Source organism: Meleagris gallopavo, chromosome 16, assembly GCF_905368555.1.
Source record: "Meleagris gallopavo chromosome 16, MGAL_WU_HG_1.1, whole genome shotgun sequence".
NCBI classification, from domain to species: domain Eukaryota; kingdom Metazoa; phylum Chordata; class Aves; order Galliformes; family Phasianidae; genus Meleagris; species Meleagris gallopavo.
The window spans coordinates 7,479,277-7,505,622 of NC_139419.1; the positions used below are offsets into that span (position 1 = coordinate 7,479,277).

At 36.5% G+C, this 26,346-nt stretch overlaps 1 protein-coding gene across 1 annotated transcript; it reads right to left on the bottom strand.

Moving 5' to 3' along the window:
- Nucleotides 1–3,505: 3,505 nt before the first annotated feature.
- Nucleotides 3,506–26,271, bottom strand: MARF1 (meiosis regulator and mRNA stability factor 1). The gene is given in 27 exon segments (XM_003210643.5): nucleotides 3,506–5,934; nucleotides 6,428–6,598; nucleotides 7,553–7,693; nucleotides 7,789–7,849; nucleotides 8,505–8,717; nucleotides 8,822–9,052; nucleotides 9,731–9,958; nucleotides 10,424–10,626; nucleotides 11,139–11,272; nucleotides 12,588–12,730; nucleotides 13,448–13,668; nucleotides 13,875–14,050; nucleotides 14,393–14,512; nucleotides 15,229–15,465; nucleotides 15,771–15,851; nucleotides 16,753–16,931; nucleotides 17,413–17,602; nucleotides 18,269–18,430; nucleotides 18,518–18,681; nucleotides 19,295–19,729; nucleotides 20,499–20,671; nucleotides 21,377–21,494; nucleotides 22,239–22,465; nucleotides 22,941–23,115; nucleotides 24,006–24,668; nucleotides 26,109–26,228; nucleotides 26,230–26,271. Coding segments are annotated over 27 exon segments (5,226 nt in total). The 5' UTR covers nucleotides 26,257–26,271; the 3' UTR covers nucleotides 3,506–5,701.
- Nucleotides 26,272–26,346: the final 75 nt, after the last annotated feature.

Here is a 26,346-nt window from a genome sequence, read left to right on the forward strand (position 1 = left end):
GTACGTGTTGTTTTGCTCTCAATACCAAAGGAAGCGGTTGTGAGTTACAATGGGTTGCATTCACTACGCTGTACTTTTCAAAACAAGAAAAGCACAAGAAAAAGGATTTGCTAAGTTAGTACTGCAACTGAAATAGTTCTTACTGGAAAAAAAAAGTTCCTCCAGCAGGCCCCACAGGAAAGCAAACAGTTGGCCAGTGTCACAACTGTCCCAGACAGCTTTGAAACCTCACAGCAGCCTAGAACTCCAAGCCTTGCATTTGGAAAAAATAACGGTCCCAATAGAACTGGGCATCATTCCAACAAAATCCAATTCAGCTTAACAGAAAGCTTTAAACATAACCCTGCAGCCCAACTGAGGAATGTCTGCTCAAAACCAGTAATACACGGGAAGAGAGATTGTACCATCCAGACTTCCTCTGCCTGACCATCCCAATGACTGCAGGTTACTCATGACTTGTTACCCAAGATACAAGTTCAAGTTCTTTCAGGAATACTTCCCCTCATCCTCCAAAGAGAAACAGTAAGTAGTGTACTTATTTTTTCAAGAACACTGCACACACCAGTATCAAGTCCCATACTGCTGCAGGCTGATCTGGAGGGCTACTGAAAGTACTTGGCCATGCCTTCAACTTTGTGGGTGACTGTAAGTTCACGTGTGACTCAGTTTTTTGTCACACTTCATGCCCTCTTACACAGGCATAAGAGCACACTTCCATTTGCAGCTGTGCAGACTGTTAAGGAGAACAGTTTCCCCAATATTCTGCTCAGTTTGAACTCAAGCCGTGCTATTGGAACTACAAAGCATTTACAGCTGACTGAAGTCAACTGCTTCAAATGGGTCAGAGCTCATTCTACATGAGATACAGAATTGCATCCTCAGAGACATGGTCCCGACTCTGAAGCAGCTAGTTCTTTCTTGTATTTCAAAGACAGCTAATGAATAGCCAGAGTTAACTCTTGGCAGCAAAACTTGAGGGATTTCAGACTTCTTACAGTGGGTAAGACTGAAAGTTCTAGCTGAGAATGGAACTATTTGGTTCTAGCTGGAAATTAGTCTTGTTGGCAAACTGTTAATACATTCATGATCAGAAACATGTTGTATTTGAAAGGAATTTGAAGGTTCAAAAAACTTCAACTTTAAAGCTTCTCTCTGAATTCCTTTCACACATTGTGTTTATACTACTCTTAAAAAGTTACTTATCTGCAATCCAATAAGGTGCTGCTAGATCTTGCTGCAAAATGACCTCATTATCCTAAATCTGTTGGCAACAATTTCAGTCCTTATCTGAGAGTTCGGGCCTCTCGCTTAAGCTTAAATTTAAGACCTATTCAGATAAAGGTATCTGTACTTCCAACAATTTTAAGTACAATCAGCATTATCAGGCTTCTGACTGCTTACAGCTAAACTGATCAAATGAGTAAGCAAAACAAATGCAACATCAGTGGAAATTAACTAAAGGAAAACATGCTTTCCATTAAGTACGTATTCTAGGTTGGACTAGTAGAGCGACTTAGAAGGGTCTTAAGAGATTTTTCTTATAGGGAGCATTTTTTACTCCACACAAAGTGCTCAGAAATAACACCTTCAAGTATCACTGTTTGCTTCCTACATCGAAAAAAGCTCTTGTTATTCAGATTCAAATTTTCTTCATCCACATGATTCTAAACACGAACACAGTTGATACAAGAATACTACGTTCACTGTAGTAGTGCATGCTGGAAAGGATTTGGTATTGTACCATGTCCTCTGAACAAACACTAGAACACCGTAGAAGAGTAAGATCTCTACTTACCTCAGTTGCACACATCTGCACAATGTAGCACACCATATTATATACACACACATCAGTAAAATGTTGTGTGAAGTACATCAGCACCCTTCAATGGACACACAGTCTGAACTGGTAGCTAGGCCAAGTGTTGAAGTTGCTCAAAGCCAGAGCTGAACTCTAGTTTTCAAAGGCACAAAAGGAATAAAGTATTCCAATTGCAAAAGTTTAGTTGCAAAGACAAAGGCTTTTCAAGTGCAAGACAAAAGAAATTAAGTGACAAGATTAAGATGACAACAGGATTACTTCCCAGACTGATAAGCAGGCTTCACCGATGCACAGTCTTTGGTCATTCGCATTTCTGTAAGGGGGTATCAAAGCTAAGCAAGGCTGGTAGCTCAGGTTCAATCCACACCACCCAGAACCAAATCCCTGAAACTGTCTAGAATACAGATGCACTGTCATTTATCTGTGGCCAAATTATTCCATACTGTACCTGAAACAGCAGCTAAGCCCAATGCCCCCAGCTCTATCTCCAACTCTGACCTTATGCCTGTATCTCTTGTTGCGATTTCTAGACATCAAGAGAAATGAGTTAAATCACAGCTCACCATGCAATTGCAGTATTACAAGGCAAAAAAGCAAATCATTCTGAAATAGTTAATTTAATCATAACTTTAATTGATTTAAACAGATGACATGAGAATGAAGATGAGAACATTCACAGCAAGAAGAACAAAAATGAAACTCACCTTTTGCAGTTAAACACGTAATGCGGCATGAGGCATTTTATTCACATAAAAACATTCACAACTACCAAAAGAGTGAAGTTAGAGCAGTGACAGTACGATTTGTCTGTAGTGTTTCTTATGCTTTAGATAAAGTTCTTACCAGTTTCCCACCCCCTCCTTTTGGAGAAAGGTGTTTATTACACTAATTATGTTGTGTTAAATACCTAAGCAGTTACTTTAAAACTGTTGACTGAACAAGTATCCTATGAGGTCAAACAACCATTCACCTGTGGCAGGCCTGACATTTACTCTAGCAGAAGTTCCTTTGACAATTCCATTATGAGTGTACTTATATCACATAAAAAACTTAGAGTAAGCTCATGCAGCTCTTTACTTTTGTCCATAAAAATGAAATGCAATAATCCAATTTATTTGCATGTTTTAACTATTTGTTAAGATTATGAAGTGAAGTTCAAAGCTGTCTAGTGAAGCAGCAAAGCAACTCCTGTGCCAAACTTGTAGCTCCTGGTTAACTACCATTCTCAGCAAGCTAGCAGACAAGGCTGCTTTACCCAAAAAGACTGGATAACTTTATTGCACAGCAGGACTCTGTATGACATTAATCACATCTCTATCTTAACATTTCAAAGTGAGATTAAAACAAGAGAATGTCTATTTCTATCTGTTCCATTTATACTTTGCTCCTTTTTTTCCTTCAGAACTCTTAGTAGAGGTTCCTTCTAAGAAGCAGCCATAATTGATGCTGTATGAGGAACGGAAAGAATGACTAAGTGCATCTAGTAATAGCAGAACTGCAAATTTGAAAGACTCTCATTCTCCAGAATAGCAGATTATGGACAAGGAATTTCTTTCATGGTCATTAAGTCTCAGAGTTAGCTCTCTGCTCTGTCTGAATAATTAAGCACTGAGTAAGAGTGAATTAAGGACTTTAGAACAGTTAACTATTTCTTTTCCCCTCTATTTTTTCAGAAAAGGACAAGAGTTATGCTTGCTTGAAAATTTTATTGACACAACTGTTTGGTCCCAACACACAAAACAGCACTTGAGCCACAAAATAAAGTGTCCAAACAAAGACAGCTAAGAAAAGAATTTCTTCTCCCTCCCACTCTAAGAAAAAGATAGTGCATAAATTGAGGGCTTCAGTGACAATTTTTTTTTTTTAAACAGACATGAATTTGAAGTAGTACATTTAATTGTTAAAGAGCTTCATGGTTGTAATACTTTTAAATCTGTAAGTCACATCATTCATTTAACCCTTTGGATAAAAAAATATATTGCAATTCAAATAGCTATTTTGTTACACTATGAACACAACTTCTCAAAAGTATTATTCTATTACTTTCAAACAGCAATTTCATCAGAATCACATGAACCCAGAAAAGATATGCTGACCTCCATAAGTGGTTTAACAACCAGACTCACTTTGACAAATATCATCTTTTTCTCTGAAGCACCAAAAAACTGGTTCTTCAGTATTTTAGATAACTTGGAGCTGCAACTTATGAAAATATTTTTTCCTCCAACATGTTCATTTGAAACAAAAATCTAAGTGCTCAGCAACAACTTTATCAAACGTAAGGTGAAAGCAGATATTCTTGCATTTAATTCAAACTTATTAAAAGCATTCCAAGAAAGCTTACTTCTAAATTTCACTTTCTATAGTAGGATGTCTGCAGAGATTTACTAAGGACTCAGATACTGTGCCACGATGCTCAGAAAAACTTCCAAGTGTTTCTCCGCATTCACAATGGCTATAAGTTTACTACAGGTAATGTGAGTCCAAATTTAAAAGATTTTATAACAAAATTCTACTAGTAAAATTCTGTCTATAGCCATTATATTCAGTGGCATTTCCTGTTGCTGGCTGAAGAATTAGAGCCCATGTTCATTCCTTGCATATTACAATAGAATCCACCTAAAAAAACACAGGTTGGCCAGTGGAATCCCTCAGGTATAGGTTCTTTCAATACATCAAGCAATTTATTTGCTGCCTGGCAAATACAACCCATTGTAAATGCCATGGTTACCCAGTATGGGTATGAAGTCTCACACACTGCTAACTAGAGTTGAGGTCATCCACTGACTTAATCTCTCTTCCAAAGCTGGCCCTTTGAAAAGCCAACACAAGATACCACAAATTAAGCTTCCAACACTAGGAGTAAGTTTCAGAATAAAAACAGACACAGCTAAAAGACAGCACACTGAAGAATAAGCTTCCCATTTACAAAAGATGCTTAAAAATTGAAAATAAGGTTAAGCAGAACAACCTTAGGTTTTCCACATGTAGTTAGAACTTTCCTTACAGGTGAAAATAGCATCAATACCTTCCAGCACAAAACATTTTAATAGGACCTGCTCCACTATCTGTCATTTATGCATTCAATGCATATTTCAGAAATATCAGAATCATCTTAACTTCATTACTAGACACAGTAAAGTGTGTGTCTGTATCTCAAACTCATGACACCAAGACAGTCTTTTCCTTAACTAAATCCATGCCAGACTGGAACTAAACATAAAAGGGAAGCTTAAAACATCAGTGTCCTAGGAAGCTCCTAAATGGAACTGAGAAGTACAGAAAATATTTAAAACAAGTTTTTACAAAGAAAGTCCACATAATCTTCTACAGACATCCTTAACCCAGAAGAACTTACAATGCAGCTACCAGTCATCTGAAAGGGCAGAGAACACATTTATCCCCTGGAGGACAATCAACTCCCTCACTCTTGTCACTGCAGGTCAGCAAGTTAAAACCTCTTAACAGGCTTTTGAAAGACAGATCATGCATTAATACTGTCTGAAACAATACCAGTAAGCAACAGCCTATAGAGTGTAATATGCTACATGTATGATTACACCACCAACGAGGCTTAAGGAAAATAAAATCTGCTCTGTTTCAGTTCAATTCATGTTTTGCTCTTACTGAACACACGTTTATGAAAAACTGTAAAATTTAAGAATAATTTAATGAAAGCAGGATTTTTTTTCCCCCCAAAATAATAGAAAAAATTCCGCTCTGCTAATAGCTGTGTTCAGTGTACAATGAACAAAATCTTCACAGAACACACTTAAATACAAACTGATTCTTCTAGGCCTTTCGTTAAAATACATAAGGGCTAGCAAATAGCTTGACGTTGTGCAGAGTCATAGGTATTTGTTTCCACACTCAAAGAAAGAGTTAAAGCTTTGTTACAGGTGCAAGTGAGAAATTTGCTGCCAATTTCACCTTGTTTTTATGTTGCTTTTTGGCTGGGCTGTCCATTGCTTCCTTGTTTAGTTGCATTTCAGAGGAGTGACAGGAAGGCACTGAAGTATTCTCTGCAGTGCTAGATGCCACAGAACCAGAGGTCAATTTCTCTTGAGCTGTGGTAACAATTCTTTGTTTTTCTTCTTCTGTTAAAATCATCATCTCTAAAATAAGCAAAGCAATTCAACTTATTAATGCACTGCTCTTGGGAAAAGGGAATACTTAATTATCTACTACCAGAGAAGTGTTTAAAAGAACTTGTTGGCCTGACTCGAAACAAGGAAGTATGTTACGTTCATCTCTGCAACAGGTGGAACATTGCTTTATGCTCTACTGCCCATATTGCATACTATCTCAGAGGTTTAATTTAATTTTCAAATTAAGCCTATCAGTGCTCAAAAAGCCCTATGGATTTATTGGCTAAAAGGCTGCTACAGGTTAGGAAACTGCAGTTTCAGTAGTGAAGGTAGAAGGTACCTACAAAAGTCACTCTAGAGTATCGCTAAAGGCCACTTATTGTCAATAATCAAAAGCATCTGACAGAAGGCATCAGCACCTCCAATACATTCTATTGGAGGATAAATAGATTTATGTTCTCATTTCTAGGCTGTATGAATCATCACAATAAGTAATACAATAAGGCAAGCAAGCTCCTACCAGAGAGAGGTACAGGACGTTCCTCAAACTGAATTAGGTCAGCAGACTCAAGAACCACTGGATCAGGTCTCAACTGGGGAGATGGTAAGCAGGAAGGAACTGGCTCACACAACAGGTCAACAGGAGATGTATTTGTGAGGCAAAGAAGTTCTTGCTCAGTTTGATTAGGAGCTACAAAAATAAGGGAACATCTTTCAAGGTATCTGTAAAACTGTGAAGGTATTGCTACTTCAGTACTGGTAAATGCAAACACCTCAAACATGATGATTTAGAAGCTATCATGCTAACTTCACTTTGTTAGGGTGAAAAGCATCTAACTAAACTAATTATAATATGACAAAACAAAACTATTTCACTTAGTGCTTGCCTCAGTAGGTACACACCAGAGCAAAATCTGGTATTTTCCAAACTCGAGTAACAAACATAGCTAAGGAACAGAGAAGGGCCACTTACCAGAAAACTCCCCTGCAGAGCTACTGATACCTTATCAGCTATTTACATACCAATGTTTAAACGTAAAAATTAAGTCAAAGGTTTCAAAATAAAGTAACTTGCTCTTACTAAAACGCACAAGCCTAGACTTCAACACCTCAAAAACCACCTCAAGTTCTCCAAACTAGAAGTAATAAAAAGAAAGAGCTAGAGACCACTGCAAGACAAACTATGAGCTCAGTATATCCTAGTTCTTTTATTAGAAGTTAGACCAATGCCAACAGGACTGCTTCAGAACTGGCAAATACATACGTGAAAACACAAACCAGAAAGATCACTAAATTCTCACCAGAGCTAGGAGATAAAAACAGTCCTAGCAGAAACCACCCACTACTGACCAGCTTCTCAGTAGCTTTATCCCATACAGACTGATGAAACTTCCACTAAAATCCACAGAAAACAATACTGCAGTGGCAATATACACGCTGATAGCTGAGAACAACAGATGCCCTTGTCAAAAGGACACATACCTAGCTATACAGCCTGGAATAAGAGCAACAGCTTTCAAACCACGAAACATTTCTGGCAAATATTTTATCTACTAACTCACACAGCTTTCCCCATGCTGCTTTGCTTACTCTGCTTATTTCCCTAAAAATGAGCAATTTCTTATACAAATCAATTTTGCATTACCATTGCTAGGTGTTCCTAGACTTAATTCCAATGATGAGGTTGATCCTGGGGTCTCCATAATATGTCCATTATGGTCATCAAGTTGATTTCCATGATCATCCACATGATCAGCAGGGGGAAAACTAGGTGAGCTAAAACGAGCTACAAAAAGGCAAGTTCATTTGGTTCATTTACTGAAGTCACCTCTTAAAGAAAAAAGGAAACTAAGATACTGGCTCAAAATTGAAATGACTTACTTTTCATATCATTTTTCAGTACCACAATTCTCTTATGGCCATGTCCTTTAATCCAGACCACCTACAGAGAAAAAAGTAGAATTATCAGCACATCTTAATCTCAAAGCCCAGAACAGTTTACTCATTGCCTTCATCCATCCTTGCAATGAAGCTTCTAAGAGTAAACTAAATCATGTCAATTTTTTATGCAAGTAAAAGCTTCGTCAAAATAATTCTTGCCAAAGATGAAAGGCAAGTCACAGAACTAGAAGGAATTTCCACTTGTTACTTTCCTTAAAGTTTAGTTTACTAAAAAAAGCCATGAGCTGGGTCACAAAATTAACCTAGAACACTTAAATGCAAGGACAACACATAGCACAACAAAATTCCATTATGGTTCTCGTGACAAACTACCATTGCTCCTGAAAGCAATAACTTACATTAAGCAAAACTGAACCTCAGTACTGTATAGCTCCTCATTAAAACAGAAATTCTGATTTGATAGAGATGCCAAGAATGTTTGTGATCTTACTGGGAAGAATTCTTAAGCAGAATTTGATGAAAACAATTTTAAGTTATTATATAACAAAGATTTTTGTGAAGCTACTAAAAATACTACTAGTAAAGCCCATTTGGAGATTAATAATTCTCATCAAATACCAGAATCATCAGCTGTTCTAATAATTTTTAGTTCATGCCGAAATCTTAATGTAACTGTACAAAACAATTCTTCACACCTGTGGAATTGCTCCCAACAGCTCTTCTAAGTTATTGCATCCATATGCTTTGGGCTGCAGCACCTCTCCTGTGTACTTGCTATATGCAACTGGGAACTCATGAAGAAAAATCTGCTGATAATGGTAAGTGTGAAGTAAGGACCTCACATTCTTCGCAAACACGTATAGATTTGTAAGTTTCACATATTCTTCTTCTGCACCATTGGTAAAAACCTATCAAAAGAAGGAAAAAAAAAAATGAGCGCAAGTTTACATATCCTCTAGTTATAACACCTCTTTTGAAGTATAACATGCAGAAGGAAATAGAGCTCTCTTACCTCAACCAAGTAAGGAAGACTCCTTAGGAGCTCAGTTAAGGTCATGAATCCATATTCACATGGATTAAGACAAGTACTATGGATTGTTTCATAGTGCTGTTTAAGTTGTTCAACAGAAAGAAAGGATGCTCCATCCCAAGACATCAACAAGACAAGTAACTGGGCAGTGAGAGTCCGCAAAGATTTTCTATTTATCAGCTGAATTTGCTTGCCAGAATCTGTGTCAACCACCTACAAAAATGAATTTGAGTTAGGGACAGTAAAGATCCTTAAGTTAACATCACATGATACATATAAATATCTGATACTACTCCAGTTAAACACTTGATAAAACTAACATCACACAGAGTTTACTTTAAACACAAAATTTTAGTACTAGTTTTTGTCCACACAGAATTCCATTTTCCATTCCATGCCAACTTAACCTGACTAAGCTCCAGCCTGATCACCATTTGCTGAAACAACATCATGGAAGCAACTAAGAAAATGCATCTGTATCCACATAGCTGTAACCTTCCTTTTCTACAGACATGCAAGATTTACGCATTTTCAGAGTTAAAGCCTCAAACCAGTATAATAAAAGTCAAATAGAAAACATCAAGAGGCTGAGATCTAGACCTGCTATCATGGTGGGAAATAACTACTGTTTCCCACCTGACTTGAACCATATAAAAGACAATTTCTATTCTCTAAAATACTCAAACAAGTAAAAAAACTTAAGCGTGGATGAATTTCCACCAAGTCAGCAAGAACAAAGGATTTTTGAAGATAGTTTAAATCCCTTAAGAATTGTCCCTCAATTTAATGAAATTATTTGTAAAGTACATGATTAAGCACACATTTAGAGAGGGAAAGACTTTACATATTATATACTCTTTTAAAGGATAGACTACAAAGACAGAACATTACCTTTACAACATGACAAAGTTTTTGCATTAAAGCTGGAACTGAGCTAACATCATAGTCGTGAAGGCGCAGTGTATATCCAAATGTTTTACTGTATTCTGACAGTAAATCAGTCATCATTAGGCAGTTGTCCTTTTGAGATCGCAGCAGTTTAACAAACTGGGCAGCTACTGCTTTAACTTGTTCCACCTCTGTGAGTGTGAGAATTTTCTCTTCTCCACATTCCAATACCTACAAACCAAAATTGCATTATGTTACAAGTGAGTTACCTTGTTTCACTGAAAAAGTCATCTGCAACTAAAACTCAGTGATTGCAGACGGTCATTAGCTATGCAGTAGGGCTCAGCTAACACGTAAGATAACCACCAGTAAGCAGAAGCAGTATAGCTTCTGAAGTAACAAAGTAGACAATAGCTAACTTTAAGCAAGATTAACACAATTTGAATTAAGCTTAGCCCTGATGCACTGAATTTTGCAAATGTAGTACAGTTTGCATAATTTCTTAAACTAACCTCAACATGCTAAAACCTTGGGGCAGTTCTTACTTACATGGCTATACCGAAGTTTTAAAGAACAGCTTGCTAGCACTAGAAGCACACAGTTTAATTTAGACTAAAGTAAACCCCTGCTGTAACAAACAGCTGTGCAGATCTTGTCAGCTAAATGTTTAATACAGCTCAAGATTTTAGAACTTACTTGCAAGACCTCTGGTATGGCTTCAAAGAGTTCAAGTAGTTTCGTAAAGCCATAGTAAGCAAGTTTGCACTGACGACCAAAATGGTGATGGTAAGAAGGAATAAATTTACTGAAGGGCATTCGAAAATGGGGCTGATGGCGCAGTAAGTCTACCACCTCCTTAGAAAATTGTTTGGTTCTTTCAATTTCCTCCTGCGTGCGTTCTTAAAAAAAAAAAAAAAATAAATAAAGCTATAGCTATATACCAAACTATTTCAAAATGCAGTAGAAAATAGTAATAAAATGTGGTGATTTTCAGATTTCTCTCATCATACCCAGGAGATGTTTTCTTATGTCAAAGACCTGTCCTGAAATTACATATGGGAAGCTCAAAACAAGCAGGTGATCAGTATTTTAGTTTCTTTACAAGCAAAATATTACAGAGCTTTTTATTTCTGCATAGCAAATAGTCTTCAATCATACCATATAAAACACAACTACATGCAGCAGTAGCAGCCCTATTTTGCTTTTATTATCTGCTTTCCTAGCAGTTTCTTTACTGAACAACATTCTCTATTTTTATAACTTCATAGTTTCCTTACTGTTATAGGGATAATTATAGAAGTAGAAACATCAGCAAAAGCAAATCAGCATCACTGTGTTTTACTTAATCCAGTTTTAAAATATTCAAAGAACAACTTCTTTGACAACAGTAAGAAATAGCACACTCACATACCTCTTTTGGGAATACAAATTACCATTTCATTATCTTGCTGTGACAAACAGATAGTTGTATCTGGAATTTCTGATATTATATCGGCCAGTTCACACACTCCATATTCAGTAACATCCCAATCCTTAGAGAAACACCTGAAAATTTATAAAAATAGTATAACCAATTTTAATAGACTCTGTAGGCCAAAAGATGTGAATGTTTTGAGCTAATATACAGTAGAATGGTATTAGATAAACCTCAGATCCTATCAAGATAGGCATAATCTTCATGTTACCAGTAACACTAGCATATGAAAAAAGGAAAGTGTATTACTATTAATTTATCCACTCTAACCAGAAACAAAAAGAAGGTTACACCAATAGCTCACATGCCACTAGAAGAGAAGGGCTCCTTAAAGAAACTGGACTCCTTAAATTAGTAGTGAAAAACAACAATAGACTACAAACTTGAAGCATTACTTGACTAAGCAATTTAAGAATACACAATCATTATGTATGGTCACATTTTTAAGTCTGTATTTGCTTAATTAAAATGCACTCTTCTTAAACAGAGTAAGATCAAGAGAAGGCAGAGACTACTTGTCTTCAGAAACACCTTACTGAGGTTCACAATACTATGCAATATACTGAAAAGAATTTTATTCCCCCTACTTCTTTTTCCCCAGATTCAAAAGAATCTACTGGAGACAGAAGCATTTCAAGAAATCACCAGAGCTGACCATAAGGGAGATACACATTTCGTAGATTAAGCAGCAACCAGTAACATTTTTGCCATTAAAGAAATGTAACTAGAAGCAGGTATTTCTAAAAAGTGCTACACAGCACAGAAGCACATTTGCAGGAGTAGACCATACAGAGTACTAAGATGTTACGGTTTCTTCACTGCATGTGATGTGCTGCTTTCTATCTTCAGAGGAAGGAAAACTTATACACAAAACACCTTAAAAAAAAAAATAACAGCCAGGTTGGGTTTTTTTGTTCTGTGTTGTGTTGTTTTTGTGTTCTTTTTTTTTTTTTTAAACCATACTAGGAATAGCATGTAACTCCTGGTAGTAGTAAGACAGCTATTACTCATGCTCATTCTTGTGCCATCACTAAATCTAATTAAGAATAAAAATATGAAATAAGACTGATAATATACTATTTAAGACTAATGCTACATCTTCCCATAACTGCTCATATTATAAAAATATTTCAACCTGCTTGCTTAAATTCAACCTCGCAGCTTCAAATAGAACTAATGAAATGAAATAACCTATTTCAAGCTTTGAGCATGTTAAATAAATCTAGAGCTAAAGTAAAGCAATACAGCCTAGTAGAGCTTTTAATTTTCATTAAAAGTTTGAAATTTCACATTGCAGCAAAGATGGAATATACTAAGATTAAAAGCACTGATTCCCAGTTGTAAAGACATGCCTATTTCTTCCTGTTCAATCAAAAGATAACTTACCAGTGATAAGCTTGTAAGAATTCCCTTACGATAACTTGCTTACTGGCCTGGGATTTCAGAAGCTTCAGCAAGTCCTGAGTGAAGCGTTTCACTTGAGCTCTGTGTGTTAGAGTTAACAAACGCTTGGAACCCATACCAAGAATCTGAAAGAAAAGTTTTTTTGATCATTTATCTTGTAAAAAAGTTTACATAGAATGCTAAAAGCAGTTAGAAGCCAATTCTAATATAGGTAAGCTAGAAAAAAGGATAAAAAGCATTAGGAGAATGTTTTCAAAGGCAGCCCTGTGAAGCCATACACTTTGTATATGGCAGAATATGCCACCAAGAATTACTTCCTTCATGAGTGCTAATGCAGTTGTTGCAGAGATTAGTCAGTTATTTTAAAGCCCCAGTTTGGACACCAACTGGTATTCAAAACAAAATATGGTCATGTTAGTTTACTTCTTTTTTAATGTAAGGCCACATAATGTGTTACTTCACACTGAAATCCCTCAAGCCACAAGTTACACAGACTAACTTACTGACACTCAAATGCTTGCTGTGCTCTTATGGTTGACAGCACAATTGCTACTTTAGCCAAACACTAGACACAGACTAAAGCAGCTTCAAACTTTCTACCAGAAATTTAGAATAAATTAGTAATTTTCACAGTTGTTCTGGGGGAAGGTTGGAAGAATAAAGATGAAATAGAATATGTTTAAAAAAAACCTGAACCTCCAAGGTTCAATTACCACATTTTTCAAGGTTGTAAAGAAATTCTATAGGATTTATTATGTTACAACAACCAGTAACATACTCATTTCAGAAAGTTCAACATACAAGTACAGTTCTCTAAACAAAGGAACAGCACCACAACTCACCTGAAGGACATGAGGCACTGCTTCCAGCAACTCCATTAACTTGGAATATCCATAGTCAGACACACGGCATTGCTTTGCAAAGTGATGATGGTACGTTGGGATGAATTTACTGACAGGTATGATGCAGGATGGCTGGCTTTTAAGTAGATCTATCACTTCTCTACTGAACTGAATAAGTTGTGGATTACCTACAGGGCTCTTAGAACGTAGAAGCCAAGGATCTACAAAAAAAAGTTTGTTATTGAGCTTTCCAGGCTTCCACTAATCCTTGCAGATTTCTGACAAAGACTAAAGAACAAGAAAATAAAGGGAAATCAAGCTAAAACTAAGTTTTTAATTAAAAAGATTAGCATAAAATGACTTGTATAATTGTTGAAGTGTTTTAGTAAAGAGGATCATTAAAAAAGATCATAATAGAACTGTTTACCTGTGGTAGGAGGTGGTGGTTTGTTATGTATCCACTTAATAACTTTAATGCCATTTTGAGCAGTGGCAATATTCACTCCAGGAACACAGGTAATTAAATGTTCTAAAGGAACACCACCCTGGCCTTCTGGCACCATTTCAAGATCATTGAACTCTGACATATAACAATCAGGAAAGCTTTGGAAAGAGAAGAAAGCTTCCGTTATACACTAAACACTACTGTAAAAACAGTCTTAAAGTGCTAATATTCCTGAGAAAAAGGCTTTAATAGTTTACTAATAAATCACAGAACTCATTATAAAATGAGTATTGAAAGACACCTTGAATTTTACTTATTTCTGCACTCAGATCTTAAATTCATAATTTTATAAGAAATTTATTTCCTATGAAGGCAAACATACGAGGCCTAGAGATTTTAATCACAGCAGGTCAATTCAGAGCATTACAACAGCCATCAATAAGATTTTAGATACTATGATTTCAGCCCTTACATTAAAAGCCAAATTTAAACTATTTTACCTTAATAAAGGCACAGTACCCTCGTGGGTCTGTAGAAGACTGTGAACTTGGGGAGCAAATGTCTTCAGAGACAAGACTGCAAAAGGAATTCTGTAAGAATCTGGATCAAACTCATGCTCACTGTAATAAGAACAGATCAATTTAATAGGTTAATGCAATGCTTAGATCGAGCATATTATACCTGTGCACAACTATACTGATTCTGCATGACAATGCTACAGTACAGTGACAAGCACCTCCAATCTTTTCTTCATTAAAAAGTCAACTATAACAATTTTTCAGAAGACAAACATTTAGGCTATGTTTATATCAACATTTGACTAAATGTGTAGCAGCACAGCAACAAATGCCAGCCAGTGGCAAGTGAACACCTAGTAACTGCAACAGTAGCACACTCTGGCTGCTGTTGAATAAAATGAAAGATTCATTATGCAGCTTTAGGAAGCCTTCAACCCACTATGAATAATGATTTACTAAAGATAGCCAGAGGACAAAAGTAGATCAGTTCTTGCTATAATTATATAGTAATCTTCAAGCTAGTAGAAGTATGTATAACCTTCCCTATGTAACAACAGAAGCTTAGCATACCTCTCAGCTTTTAAGTAGCATTCATGCTTGGCAGCTGTATTAAGAGTACAAAGTTACTGAGAAGGCAGATCCTGAGAACTGCCTAGAAAATTCAGTTATCTATTTTCTGCCAACTGAATTACCGTAATACAACTACATAATGACACAGGCACGTTATATGAAAGCCTTCCCAATTTTAATACAGCTGCTAATGTAAAATGCTGGTCAAGTACTTTATAGTATTATGTAATATTTTATACACAGCTTACATAACGTCTTTATTCAGGCAATGCTGCTTACAAACAGGCTCGTGATATTCCAACTCTTCAAATATTATAGGACTACAGTTTGCTGATGAACCATCGTGTGACTGTGAAGATCCCAGGGGACTTTGCCGCGCTTGGCTGCTGGGTAAGAGACACACCAGCCGCCCACCTCCTTGGTCACGGATTGCCACAGTATCACTTAGTTTGTACAGGTCTGATACAATTAACTTACGCCCAAATCTAAAAGAAAAAAGTTAATACACATAAGTTTGCATTTTATGCTTATAAAACAGGAACACTGAAGAAACAATTCTATGGAAACCGGTCAGTACAAATCAATTTTTCTTCTTGGGGATGAATAAAATAAAACACTGGAACTATGACCCCTTAACAAAGGCCAGTATTAGTCACTGGCTCTTGACAGATATGCTGCAACACCTAACAGCAAAACACCACCTACTGGGTTAGTTTCTATTGTTTAGAGTAAATGGTCACAAAACTCAGTTCTTCCGGGATATACTAATTAAAAACAACTGAGAACTTACTTTTTCTCATAGATTTCTGTGAACTTGAACACAGGCAGACAACAAGCAGGTGCATCCTGAAGAATGGAGACAGTTTCTGAGCTGCAAGAAAAGTTTCGCAGTTTTACCAAAAAAAAAAATGTTTAATATTAAAACAGCTGTGTAATCTTTGGACCTGTTTGGGAGATATTTCATGAATTAAGCATATAAGCATGATAACAGGACAAATTGTATTCCCTTTCACCCCAGCACTATGAAAGACAACACTCCACATTACTGGAGTACAAATAGTACCTATTTGTAACTCTTCCGGTTGGCATCTCTGAAGGACCAGAATCTTTCAAAGGCAGTAGTAAGAGTTTCAGTATCCATAAAATGTAACATTACAGCCTTAGTATTAGAAGTTACCAGCCTGAACTTTACATTAAGAACTTTGAATTGGCATATACTAAAATGCAAGAAATAAAGTTGTAAGTTATGTAATACCAACAGAACTGAAGAACTCTCCATACACCACACACCAGAATGTTTTGAGGCAAAAATTGAGAGTTTTTCCTAATGCTTTCCTTCAGTAAGAAAAAGGACAAAATATTTGTATTTGCACTAGCACTATCCTCTAGTAATACCTTCCACATGGAAAACAGATCTGAAAGAGCAAGTGAATTTAAAATGTGTATTTTCTTCCTTAAAGAGATGATTCGTATGCATCTTACGGAGAAATCAGATGTATGCTCTTAACTCAGCTGCAAAAAGTACACTGAGGCACACAGTACTACAAAAATAGTAACTGAAATCCAGCATAAGCACCCTGCTAAGAAAAGGCATAGTCTCTTTAAATGTAAGCAGTGTAAAAATGCTCAACTGAAAACTGTCAGCCTTGCTGTATTTAGCACATGCATCAGGTGATTAGACAGATTTTACTTGGTTTTCCTATAATTCTTCTACTCAGTATTTTAAATCTTAATTACTGACACACAATGGCAATTAAGGGAACATTCATTACCTAAGGAGAGAGAGTGATTTATTAACAGCTCCTGTTGCTAATGAGACCTGGATCCTTTTACTGCCAATTTTGTATCTGTGAAGACTGTTGACAGCACTAATTGCTTCTTGCAGATTTTCCATTTGCACTGTAGCCTTCAACTGGTAGTCTGTATGAGGACTGAGCTCAACACATTTTACCTGAAAGGGAAAACACACACAACCTTAAGCATTTACCCTTAAATATTAACCTAAGCCAAGCTGACAAGCATATCAGTCTTTCTTTTACCAAGAAACAAACTCGATGGAAAAGGAAGAAAGTAAGATAAGCCATGGTCAACATGGCAATGCAAGCAATAATACGTAATGAGCCTTGGACAAGGCAAGACCATGGTACTTCTTTAAGAGGCACCATCTTCTGTATGAAAAAAATGGCCAAATATCATCTACAGATCACACAACTAGCATCACTACAAATAATCTATATTTGTATTGTTTTCTTTTACTGATACGTTCAGGGTTTTTTTTTTGAGAATAGGCAAATTTTGTTAAAAAAAGTACCGTGTAGAAGTTTCATTTTTATAGCTTTTTAGTCCTACTCACTTAAAACTAGACCACAAATATAAAGATACAAACAGTAAGTATATAAAAAGAGATTTATTGAAACTATTTTACCCTTTACCTTTCCATGCCTTGAGAAAGTTTCTTGTAAAGTTTGTTGCAACTCTTTTCTGGACAATCTGTAATCAATATTACTGATCTGAATATCCGCACCATTTGCGAAGGGATCAGGACAGTCTGTACCACTGGTATGATTTACTACATTAAATGTGAGTGGAGATGATCTATTTGAGAGGTTTGGAGACATACTCCTGGGTAAAATAAAACATATGAAATGAAGTAGTTATTACACAATTCTTATATACATACTGAAACAGATCAAAGAGACACATCAAGTGCACAAATACAGCACTTGGAAGGCAATTTCCTACTACATGTATTTATGCATGCAAAACAAATTTCATACTTTTGTTCTGGTTTTGCTTGTAAGTATTTCCTATGATGAAGATAAAAAAGTCACTGATATTTCAAAGGGACCCAATTTAATACATTTGACTCTGGGTCTTACTTCCATTTTATGAACACACGAAAAAACTAACTTGTCCACGTTATTTAGAATAATTGACAGAAGATATTTAAGCCTTCAAGAGAACTTCAGGGTCTGGAGAAATTTATACTAGGAATGTAAATGTCTCTGAAGTTAAGAGACAAGGTGGCTAATGCCCATGAAGATTTTTCAGAAACTTTAGAATTATTTCATGTAAACTTTCACCAAGTCTCTGATAAAAGCTGACCTTGGTTATTATCCATCCTGTCAGCTAGCACTGTAACAACTTTTTGCATTCACATGAATTAGTGCTACTACATTAGTGGGTCTACTATAGGCAATTCCATATGCAGATATCAAGTAATACAGAGATTGGAAAAGGCCTAGCACGCTGTCATGCTGCACCTTCCAAATTAGGAAAATAACTTACCGAGATGACCAGCAGCTCTGAGATATGAACAAAGGACTGAGTTGTCTTGAGGCTGCCAGCTTACTGAAAGCAGAGGGATAGCTGACTTGAAATACATTTTCATCTTTATCCTTTTTATCCACAGGGGAATTTGTAGTACTCCTGGAAACAGAAGTCTCTTTCCTATTTACAAATACACAATAAGAAAAAATTCATTATGTTGCATAATTCACATTAAAAGGTGTCATCCGTAGTTAATTCTGAACATACTTATAACTACTTTTACAGGATGACTCTCCAATTCCACTTTTTTTTGTTGTCAGAGATACAGGAGCTGCTGCATTAGAGTTATTCTGAGAAGGAGTTTCTCGTAGATGTTCCTGCTGGTTTTCAGTATTTCTATTTATAGTCTTCGATTCGAGACGGCATAGCTCCTATACAGAACAGGAGGAAGGTCAGCATAAAAGCACCATATATTCCTTGCCAGAACCTTTCCTTATGATGGAAAGCTAAATTACTTCCTTAATTAGATTGTCATTGGAACTTCAACCAGGAGGTATTTGATTTTCTATGACAGAAAGCAATAAATGGTCAATAATGAACTGAAGTAATATTTTTGCTACACTGTATTATTTCTCCTTTTGTCCTTTAAAAGAAGTTAATCACTCGGTGTTATATTCAACACCATCTGATCAACACTGCCCACAGAACTAGATCTACAAGGTCCCTTCAAACTCAAGCCAATCCAATTCATGATTCTACAACAGAAGTCAAAACTGCCATAAGATCCAAAACTCAGTAAATATCAACAGTATTTCAAAATGAAGAAAAACATGATAGCGAGAGAGGGGGAAAAAAAAAATAAAATCACCCTCAAACTCACTGCATGCTTTCCAAGCAGAAGTATAACGAATATATATCTCCTGCAGGAACACATTAGTTTATATATAAACTAGGATTGACAAATTAAAATACAACTCTGATAGAAGCAATCCTCAAAACATGACAGAAAGCAAGGACACTAAATAAAGCAGAACAAAACAGTACCTGTAAGCTTTTAACATTTGTGGGTTTGATGACTGATCCATGACTCTGTAATCCTCTCCCAGCAGAACCTTTGGTACCAGAAGATTGATCACTTCCATCTTTGTTGATGATACAAAGCTTTGTACTCCTGTTAACTTTTTTGGGAGACTTCACCTTTTCAGTTCCAACGAAGTTGGAGCTTTTTGTTTCATTAAGTTCTTTGTTTTTGGGAGCAAAAGAGACTACAATCCTGTTGCCAAACACATCTTCATTTTCCATTCGCTTCCGAGCTCGTTCAGCACTTTCTTGATTTAAAAAGCGGAGAATCGCACTGCTTCCAGAAATACTCAGGACCTTTCCTCCACAGTTGTCTGACAAACGTCTCAGCCTATTACTGACACTTTTACTGTCTCTGTTTGTTGGCAGATTGTAAACATACAATAATGTATGGCATGCCTGTTTCAGGGGAGTAAGATTTTTAATTTATGTCAGAATACTCAAGTGCTGTTCCAAAACAGTGTATTTTACATTGATTTTGCTGATGTGCTCTACCTTGCAAAAAGGAAAAAATTTCCATAACTTTCAGTTCATTTAGAAACCTAATACTAAGGTAAGTTCTGAAACTTCCATCTTCAATATGTTTTAAGGATAAAACAAACCACAAACTCTAATGGATCAATACCTGGTTACTTCTTCAGATAACAGAGCCCAATTGCAACCCAAGAATGCTACATAATATACATATGCAGATACATACAGTTAAGGAAGCTCCTAAGAAGGAAAAGGTTATGTGCTGAGCAAAGATAACATGCAAATCCAGACAACATTACCAAGAGAAAAAAAAAAACAGACTAAATAAGCCACTTTCTATTAAGAAAGCATCACAAGACTATCTTCATGTACTGCTAAGTTCCTACCCTACTTTCTGCCAGTGAAAGAAACATGTAAGATACATTACCTAATAAAATATTTAGTGAAAAGCATGGGATCTTGCTGTTGTACTTCAGTAAGATACTTGGTTCTTTTATTATCTTATTCTTTTATTCTTAAGGTAGAAAGCATACGAACACTCATTAGTAACTAAATTACAGACAGTAGTCGAACACGTAGCAGATATGTCTCATCATAAAAAAATGCATAGTTTAAGCCTCCTTTTCCTCTAGAATAGAGAAAGATGGGTTTGACATTTGGAAGTGCCTGTTGAATTAAGAACATAAAACCTTACCGGCATTTTCAGTGGTAACCTTGGTGGCAAGTCTGAAATAAACTCTTCAAAACAAACAAGTTCATGAGCATGATGTAAGAGTGCTTCTGAGGCTTGGTTTTTATGCACCAAAATTATCCGAAAACCATGCCGATGTCTCAAGTCACTGAGCTCCAAAGCAAAGTTTACATCCGCTGGGGGGGGGGGGGGGGGGAAACACGAACAAGAACACATTGGATAAAGTGCAAATCATGGATTAAACAAACAAAACCACTAGACTTCACTTGTCAGGTTTTATGCATTACTGAAGACTTCTGAAGTGAAAAAGCAGTAGATGTGATTTAAAACAGCAGTTAGCATTCCACCTCAGAGCTGGACTTCCTTATAGTATTAACTTCTAGCAACCTATTAGCAAGGCACTTGACTGCTACTGTAAATTTTCACAACAAACAGATGTTTAGCCTACTACGGATTACAACTTGAGGGAGGAACCCAAAATACACAGCAATTATAGTTGAGCTGTTTGCATGTTTAGCTGCGTTATCTACTGCAGTACTATGCATAACTCTCCAAATGCTTTAAGAGGTGCTTACTCTGTTTCTAAAGCAAAACCAGTAGTGCCTTCCTTAAGTTCATACTAAATCTGTGTAACATTAGACATGCTTACAAATATTTATCTAGCAACGCTTGACAGATTCCAGTGATAGTTTACCCTAAAACATCTCATCCTACTGTACCTACTTTTGCTATGTTGCAACAAAATCATTAATTCTAATAAAGCAATTCAGATAAAGCTGGTACTAAGCACTACTGTTGGAAAGGAGAGACACTCTGTCACATGCAGAAGCATTACTGAAGAACAGAATTCTGTGCCAGAGATTAGCACTGCTGACACTTACTTGACACAAGAACCACAGTGGCAGGTGCAGTATGTGTATCAGCAAACCTCCTAAGACTCTGTCTGAGTTTGTCATCAGCAGCATTCTTTGCTGTAGCGTTGATGTGTGCAACAGTCACCTGTGGAAATAGAGATGCTCTCAAGAAGGGCTTGAAGGTGACTTGTGCTAGATCAAACTTTAAAAAAATGTCTACAAGCTTTCCCTTGCAGCTTCTCTTTAAGAGGCATCTGATGATTTGCAACATATATAGATGCCAATTTGCTCCAAAGAGCAGTGAGCTCCACTGCTAGTTGCTCAGCAGTGTCTTAGGGATGACTTCTTCTATTCTCTGTTAACAACTCAATTTCCATGCTTTGCACATGTTAAAAGTATATGCTGCTAATATAAAAATATTCCACAAACACTCATTTTTAAATAGATGATTGACAATACATGCTAAGTATTCTTATAAATTCATTTTACCTCACAGAAGCATATATTTACAAATAACAAGCTAATGTTACAGAATAAATTAAACTAATACTAGCCAGTAACAAAGAATTTGCTATCACATCTGCAAATTTGTGAGTGAGGATTTGTGAAGTAGTAACCTGCACAGGGAGTCAGATACCAAGAAAAAGGTACTAGTGATGAAAAAGCAAATTGTTAAAAGCTATCCCAATAAATACCACTCATTTGCAACCATCCTCATTAACTAGCACAATATTCACTAATTGAAGTTAAAACATTTAAGTTCCCTAGTTAATGCCACATTCACAGTTTTGAAAGATAATACTATGAGAATACTACACAGAAACACATTTATTACTGAATTAAAATACATGTTCTCAAGTAGTACAATAGGGTAATGCTTTCTTCATACCTGGCAGTTGTTCAGCTCCTGAATAACTTCTTTGTTTTCTTTACTAATGTCACACACACAAATGAATTCTGCTTCTCTGTGACCTTTAAAAAACTTCTCACGAATTCTCTGTACAACTGCTACAGCTGAACGGCCAGTGGGTACTGAACAGTTTTCAATATCCCAGAAGACTCCAATGGGAGGGAGGTTTTCCAGGACTTGGCCTGTTACTGCAACTTCTGGAGATCCTGTACAGGTTTAACACAGGTCATTTTAATTCCCAAATTAAAAAAAAAAACATTATATATACACTTAAAAAGGTTATAGTGTTTAAGTATAAACATAATGCCTTTACTGTATCTGCAAGGGGAACAGACACTAGAGTAAGAAAATCCTTCTTAAAGCATGAGTAAAGAACTTGTTTTTACATATAACTAGAAAAGAAATTCAAATTCCTGAAGAATTTTTTTCTTGTTTTTAACATCTTAAAAACACAATTGTCAAAATCAAAACTGCATGCAAACTATGAAGTAGATAGGAAGTTAATCAGCTTTTAAAAAACAGGTGAATCCAAGTTACAATGCTGCAGAACACACAAGGTATTATCTACAGCTTAGTCTGCAACTTCATAGAAGTTCCCAGAAAACAGTGCAATTTAAGTACTGTTACAGTGGGTTCTCTTAAGGAAAACAGCTACTAAGTGCAGTTTCTAACAGTGTTTACCATAGTTCTGTGGTGATTTGCCAAGACTGCTCGCTAGCAGCAAACTCTTCTCATTTCCTGTTCCTTGGGTTCCACAGCCATTACATATTGGGATAGAGACAGGTGCTGTCTGCGTATTTGGTGGAGGAATATTTGGCCAGATTTTAGCAGCATCAACTAGGCTGTTTCTGGTGGGCTGTTGGGACAGTTTCATAAAATTGTTATTTAGTAAACAAACACACAACTGCAGGCTAAAAACATTCAATTCCCCCTCCGCAATGAATGCAAGTTCAAAAGTACTCTAGCAAGTTATTTAACTAGGATGCTTTCAGCCCTGGAGTCTTTCCTAGCATACTATGCTCCAGATTTTCAAATGCATATGAAGACACACCATCTTGAAAAGTTACTAACATACTAAGAAACACTTACCACGTGAAATCAACACAGTTAAGAGCGCAAGGCTCAACTCTCACCTTCTCATCAAAACATACTGACTTCACCACTTAACTTTATAAATGTACTGAAATGAAAATATTTCTACATTAAACTGAGTAACACATCCTGTAAGCTGAGTACTATTTCACTTGAATTTCCTATTAATTCAAGTTCTAAGGAGTATCAAACTAGTACTGAAGCATAAGTTACAGGTTTGGGAAGAGTGAACTAAGACCAAACCAAATAAGGACACCCGTAAAGCCTCAGATATTTCATGTGATTTACAAATGGATCTTTACTAATCAGCACACAAAGGCACTCATTAAGTGTTATTCAGCCTTTTTTTTTTTTTTTTTTTTTGAATCACCACTACGGAAAATCTTATCTGGATTTGTGAAGGAAAGAACCATCCTTTGAATTCTGTCAAAACTCTGACTGCAGATACACTGTGTCTCATCCTCTCATTAAGCTGGATGTTGCTTCAGAAAAGAGCTAGCCTGCAAGGGGATTCTACCCATGTGAACCACTACACCACCAACAAGGAAGATGGAAACTGCAACCCATGGAAGTTGGTATTTTTGCTCAAGCTTTATTATTACAACATTAACCATAAACAACACTTAATAAACAAGAAATGTGATGCATACAAACCTTGTTCAAGCAGTCACTGCAGTAGTGAGACCCCTTTAAACAAACTGAAGGTGCCACACTTAGGTGCAAAGGGTTGGCGCACACATGTGATGTCAGCTCCGACTGTGCAATATGCTCGTCCAAGCGGCCTGTAGCCCCACTTGTGAATTCAGAACAAGGAAAATAACCAGAAGATGTGCAGCTCTGAAGGGCTGGGAACTGATGCAGTTTGTGCACATTACCATGACAGGACTGGAAATGAAGTTTTCCACAACAGGGCAGATGTTGATAGGAAGATACACTGTTTTCTATGCACATGCCAGGGAATTCACTGGCAATACCTGCCAAATTGCTTCTAGCTGGAGGGTTCTTCAGTGAAGATGCAGAAGGGAAAGCAAATCCTGACCCTACTTGACAAGTAATCGTCCCAGTGCTTTTTGAGTCTAATATCGTGCCAGGGTGAATCACACCACCATCACCAACACCACAATGCATTTGTGGAGTACAAGAGTCAGAGCCATGAGCACAGCAGCTTACTTTCGGGCCAGAAGAAAGCTGTATTTGCTGATGCTGAAGAGGATGAACATCAGGAAGCGGTACTGCTGGAAATAATTTAGAGCCAGCATTATGAGATGAAGCATCCTTCGATTCTACAACACCTTTCTGGTTCTCCATGTAATCTTTCTGGAAAATGAAGACTCTGTTACATTCAGGAACATGTATAAAACAATGTTTTAATATAAATACTGCACATATTTGAACTGTTTGAAGTGTTCTCTTTATCTCACTGTCTGAACATGTAAAATATCAGTGCCAGTTGTAAATTAAAATATGCTAGTTTTACATGGCAGCCTGAGATATGTAAGTAACAATGAGTTTTAGGAAAAAACAAAGATGTATAAGCCAAAGATGTATTTTTCTGTCAAAAAAAAAAAACCGTGAAAAGCAGAAAACTATTTGGCTAAGTTTGAGAAATACTATATAGCCACAAAGCAAAAAAGAATTTTTAAGAATAAACCAAATGGACAAAATGAAACTAACAAAAAGCCACAGTTTGGAAATACAAAAGTCTATTCAAAAATCATCAAAAGATTAAAGTTTTTAAAGTAATACATTAAAAGACTAAGAGTTCAAAAATCAGACATCGTATGAAGAAAAGGGCAGAAGACTAAACTCTCATAATAACTATACGTGTTTTTTGCCTACTCTAAGCTATCGAAACATAGACACAAAGGCTGCAATGAAAACTAAGCAAGGTTATGAGAAGCACCAGAAATGAAAGTCAGTACAGCAAACCTGCATAAATCTGTTCCAAGGCTCTAGATCAGTACTTTGAAACAGCTTTCACTTTCTGAATTGAACTTTGAGCACTGCATACAACACAGCAATGAGTAATGGGTTACTGAAATTTGAAACCATTAGCTGCCTTATCTTATGTACTGAAGAAGAGTTAAAAAACCACCTGGAAGTATTAATGCATTCAGCTCCAGAATTTACAGGAATTCCCCTTCTACCACCCTAAGCATGAGATGACAAACAATTTGTGCCCACCAATTTCCCCCTTACCTTCTAACTAAAGACACATGGAACCAGCATGATTAATTGCTGGAGCTTGCTTGCTTAAACAGGTGTTAGACTATTATAGAGTACTAAGGGTTAGAAATATCTTAAAAGTACAGAACAGTTATAGAACAGAAACATTTGAAGAAAGGAAATTAGGAATTATTGGACATTCATTAAGAGCAGCATCCACAACTAACCAATACATCTCTCTCCAAGTCAGTAAGATGTGGAAGCACAGAGTACTTTTCTACCCCCGCTCTTCAGCAACAGCTTCATGGAGCTCCCAAACATCTGCCCTATACACTTAACTTATATTACTCCAAACACACAACTATAAAGTCAAAACAGTCAAGCAAAAACTTGCTTTTCACCAAAACTGATGAGAGCTGTGGACACAACTAAAGACATGAAGCTTCCAGGCAGACCTTGTTCATAGCACAGTAACTGCTGTCTGCTCTTTCTGCCCTCCCTACTTGTTCCTCTTAGTCATAACACCACAGTAAGGAATACTGCTCTGTACCAGTTTATCAGCTATGCTTTTTGCAAACCAAAAAGAGTTACCGTTTTCGCACTACAAGGCAAAGTCTTCTCAGCAGCAGAAAAGCAATTAGAAAGTTTCCAGAGCCATGGTTTAACATCATTCTCTTGTCGCTGAAGCCATCCAAAAGATCTATTACAGAGAGTTCTCTGTCCTGTTTCCTTCCATCATACAGCCAAACAAAACGGATCAACATTCTTCCATCCCTCCTTCCTTTCATTCTTTCCACCTGCTAAAGAAAAAAAAAAAAAAAAAAACCAC